The sequence below is a fragment of the Anoplopoma fimbria genome, chromosome 1 (assembly GCF_027596085.1).
Source record: "Anoplopoma fimbria isolate UVic2021 breed Golden Eagle Sablefish chromosome 1, Afim_UVic_2022, whole genome shotgun sequence".
NCBI classification, from domain to species: domain Eukaryota; kingdom Metazoa; phylum Chordata; class Actinopteri; order Perciformes; family Anoplopomatidae; genus Anoplopoma; species Anoplopoma fimbria.
Genome location: NC_072449.1, coordinates 25945541 through 25950087, shown reverse-complemented (window position 1 = coordinate 25950087; position 4547 = coordinate 25945541). Strand labels below are relative to the sequence as shown.

General features: G+C 44.3%; 1 protein-coding gene across 1 annotated transcript; it reads right to left on the bottom strand.

The window, feature by feature from the left end:
* Positions 1–1538: 1538 nt before the first annotated feature.
* Positions 1539–4335, bottom strand: mlnr (motilin receptor). The gene is made up of 2 exons (XM_054602765.1): positions 3558–4335; positions 1539–1846 (listed from the first exon to the last, which is right to left on the bottom strand). The coding sequence occupies exons 1-2, from the start codon at positions 4333–4335 to the stop codon at positions 1539–1541; spliced, it is 1086 nt and encodes a 361-aa protein (XP_054458740.1).
* Positions 4336–4547: the final 212 nt, after the last annotated feature.

Sequence of the window (4547 nt, the reverse complement as noted above, 5' to 3'; positions counted from 1 at the left end):
GCCTGAGGGGGTGTTGACAGCTCTGGAAGAGCCGCTCACAGACCCTCTCTTCATTATCAGTAAGGAAAATAACCATCAGAGGAGTTGTGATGCTCGCTGATCTTTCCCCAGGTGATGGCAGGATGGTCTGTATAAGCCTTTACCCGCTGCTTCAAACAGAGATGAATGACTTAGTGAAAAAAAAATGTGTCATGAGGATGAGTCAGCCTAGTGCAACTTTGTCTCTTTGTATTTGTGCAAACCAAGGCCTGATGATTCATGGGCAGAATCACGACAGCTCTTTTTTAAAAAAGGAGATGAGTGGCAGACAGAACCTTGAAAACTTTTATTTATATATATATATATATAAAAGTTTATTTTGGGATTAGACAGTGTTCAGGTTATAAATACATAACTTTGACGTTACCTTTCTTGCCAGAGTGCGCGAGGTGCAAAAGTGTACAATTTCTAATCCAAAATGCAACATCGCAGCATAATTGAACAACGGTGTCAAGATTATGCAAGTGGAAGCATTAAGAGCAGTAAGCTCTGCTGCTGCTGACAACCTAATATATTTTCTTCCTCTTTGAAATGCACTTAGAGCGGCCATTACTTTGAATATGGTGATGCAGGGACGTAGATTGCCGGGCTAAATCTAACTCAGAGCCCAGGTAATACAATAGCTGTGTCAGATTACATGATGGCCCGCACGTACACAGGCACCAGCACCTCAGGGTTCAGGTGGCCTCTGCATCACGCACACAGACATCAACTGTCCCATTTTAATAGTAATGTGCTTTTATGAAGTTTATGTTCCATCTTTTCACTGGAGAGATGGTACACAACCCTGCAAACAAGCACAAATACACACACAAACCGGAACCGCCAATGTCAGAGCGCCACAACTAATGGACCACAGCTAATAGGTTTACTTGTTTTGTTCTTCATGATTTATGGGAGCAACACACGAACCACACGATAACAACTTCTCACCATACATTAAACAAATCCAATCTTACAACATTATAAATGATCAGTAATTTCAAACGCCATCTGTCATTAACAAAGAGGGATCCCTTATTAATCGGTGCTATGGATTGATGGTAATTGTGAACTGAAAAAGTGCACATGTTTGATAAACGCAGACACCAGGCAAGCAGAAACATGCAGCGGCACACGATGTAGAGGTTTTTTGCATGAAGTGTAACACTGAAACAGGACAACGTGAATTAATTCTCATTTTGTTCACAAACAAACAAAAAAAGAAACGAAATGTGACATGGTTGAAAATCATGATCCAGTCTCTTTGAACAAAATAACGCTGAATAGTAAATCTGAATTTGCACTGAAGTGCAGTGGAGCTCTCAGCCCTGCTTTCCCCCCTTAAAAGAAAAATAAAAAGCAGCAAACATTCCTCTTCTACACATCTTCATTAAGTTTCCTCTTTAGCTGCAATCCTGGACTTTAAAGAAGCCTGCAAACTCTCCCTTGGTGGTGGTGGTGGTGGAGTCAAACAAGCCTGTAAAAAAAAACATTGCTCAAGAGTGTGCCGAGGCCCCTCAGACCCCGGTCAGGCTTTCATTCAGTGTGGAGATGTGGTCGATCACGCTCAGCTGCCTCTGGCCGCGGTGGGCCTGTCTGGGTCGCTGGTGCAGCAGGAAGAGGCGTTTGGCTGCAGCCCTGTACTTCCGAGACATGAGGTTGTAGACCACGGGGTTGATGGAGGCGCTGAGGTAGCAGAGCACCATGGAGGCCATGTTGAAGTTCTGGCTCAGCATGGCCGTCTCGTAGTCGTCCACCTGGGCGAAGAGGTTCCTCCCGATGTGGTAAGGCAGCCAGCAGATGATGAAGGCCAGAACCACCACCACTGAACGGGAAACAAAGTCAGGAGGGGGAGATGAGTTTCATTCAAAGGGGGATTCCGTATAGCTCAGAAAATACGCTTTTTTCCCTTCTTACTGAGAGTTAGATGAGAAGAATGATACCAGACTCTCTACATCCTTAATTCTAAAATGAATGCGTCTCATAAACACTAGGAATAGTCAATAGTTTGACCAGATTTAATTGCTTGTTTCTTATATTGTTAAATTCTGATTTATTTATTTATTTTTAACAGAGAGGATCAATACACCCAAATCTCACATGTGAAATTACCAGTAATCTTCTAACTTTCACAGATAAAAGTGTGTTTGTGTTGGACTCATTTATCACAAGACGCTGATAAAGAAAAGTAGTTTTTCAGGATCTTTAAGTAACATATGATCGATGATCTATGGGCAACCATGACATTTATTAATGACCAGCAGCCATTACCATCAAAGGAACTTCTCCTTAAACCCACGTTCAAATGCACTCTCACTTGCACAACCTGCCTTGTTCCCTTAAATGACGGTGGCCTGCAATTGGCCCCAAAAATGAAGTGACATTTTCATGATTCAGACAGATGAGCGAGCTGATTGGAGCATATTTGCAGCAGAAACACCACTGAGGAGAAACATGTCACAAATCCACAGAAGAACCAAGCTTTATTTGGCTTTTACAAGCCAGAATTCTCTGCGCTGGGTGAGCTGATCACTGAGTGACTGGTATTGATCAAGAAGCCCCCGCAGATACAATTACCATAAATTTGTCCGATTGGGGCTGTCATATCTGTAAGGATAATAAATGTCCATTCAGTAATTAAAAGAGCGGTATATCTGGCTCTACATGAGCCTAATTATCTGTGAATTAACCAGCACCAGCTATATCTATATATCTATAAATTGAAGACCTACATCATGGACCCACATAGTGAACAGATGCCACAGTTTTGTCCCGACGATGTCTTTCATCATTGAGTGACTCCAGCAGATTTAAAAAGGAGCCCAGGATTGTGGGAGCATGTCAATTTTCATTATGGTTGATTTATGGAGGCCTCTGATGACAATCCAATTTGGGATTCAACAAATGTGGATACAAATGGGAGCAAGCTTGACAATGTGAGCTCTGTGCACTGTGAGCTCAGCTAATGAACAGCATTATTATCCTAATGGCTGCATCTTGATTGAATATTTGGTTAATACAGATTGGCCTGGCCACGGTCCTTTACGGTAAAACAGGGTTCCCTGTGCAATATCCCAGAGCTGCAAATGAAGTCAATCAGTATGCGCAGATGATATCAACAACAACAACAACACCCATGGCACTTAAACAACAGTGCCCCATGAAAGCATTTACAGAGAGCTGGATTTGATAGAACAGGTTTAACTGCTTAAGGTTTTAAAATGTGGAACAATTCAGTGCTTTAGATATATATTAAAACAAAAGTTAAATTTGCTATGGCAAACACACAATATAACCAGTGCAGAAAACAAGAAAATCCTAGATTGCACAGTAATCTGTCAGCCTGTTAATTTTTTTGCCTCTGCAACAATGAACGGCAGACTGATTTTGTAAACAGATGGATTTCTGGTTTAAGCTTTTTACCTATAAAGAGAGTTTCACATGCTGTCACTCCTGAATCTGAATTGTCTGGCAATGGAAAGCAGATAAAAGGTTTTACAAAGCATAAAAAGAAACATATGTGTGTCTGCACTTACCCAGGATCTTGACTGTTTGTCTGTGTGATCTTTCACGGGCCAAAGCACCTTGCAGGTCATTTTTGCTTTTCCACAACTTGCACCCGATGGAGCCGTAGAGGAAGATGAGGCAGAGCATGGGGCAGAAGAAGTAGGTGGTGGAGACCCACAGCATGATGTGCAGCTGCCCGGAGCTGATGGCGTAGTTGGTGTGCTTGCACTGCCTGGTATTGTAGTCTGGGTGCGTGTCGTTGTCGTACTCCACCCCAACCAGGAAGAGCGTGGGAGCTGCGGACACCAGGGCGAAACCCCACAGGGCGATGATGATGTACTGGACCCTGCGTCTGGTCACCACCACCTTGCTCCGGAGGGGGAAGCTGATGGCCAGGTAGCGCTCGATGCTCAGGGCCGTGATGTGAAGGATGGTGGCGGAGGTGCAGCCCTCAAAGATGTAGTGATAGAAGCGGCACACCGGCTCCCCAAACAGCCAGGGCACGTACTTCCACAGGCGGTACAGGTCAAAGGGCAGACAGAGGAAAATGATGAGGTCAGACACCGCCATGCTGGACAGGTAGAGGTTGGTGGTGGTCTTCATGTCTTTGAAGTGCTGGATGATGAGGATGGTCATGGTGTTGCCCGTCACCCCGATGATGAAGATGAGGATGCAGATGACCGTGACTGGGATGAGGGTGGAGGTGGGGAACAGGGAGCCCTCGTAGTGGTGGTCGTATATGCTGTACTGGTCCATGGCCTCTGCTCCAGCAGCATGAAGGTCCACCTGGGGTCTGGTCCAGGGCATGCCTTACTCCGCTAAGGGCTGGCACAGCAAGGTGTGAAAACAGGACTCAACAGGTAGCTGAGGAGAGAAAGATTAGACCATTACAGCTACACATACAACTGTGTTTTATCTCTCTAAACTGGACATTATGTAGACCTCACATGTCTGCTAACATGCTGTGGAGATTTTAGAGTAATTGTTTTAATTCCAGGCAGGTGTTGGTTTCTTTTCAT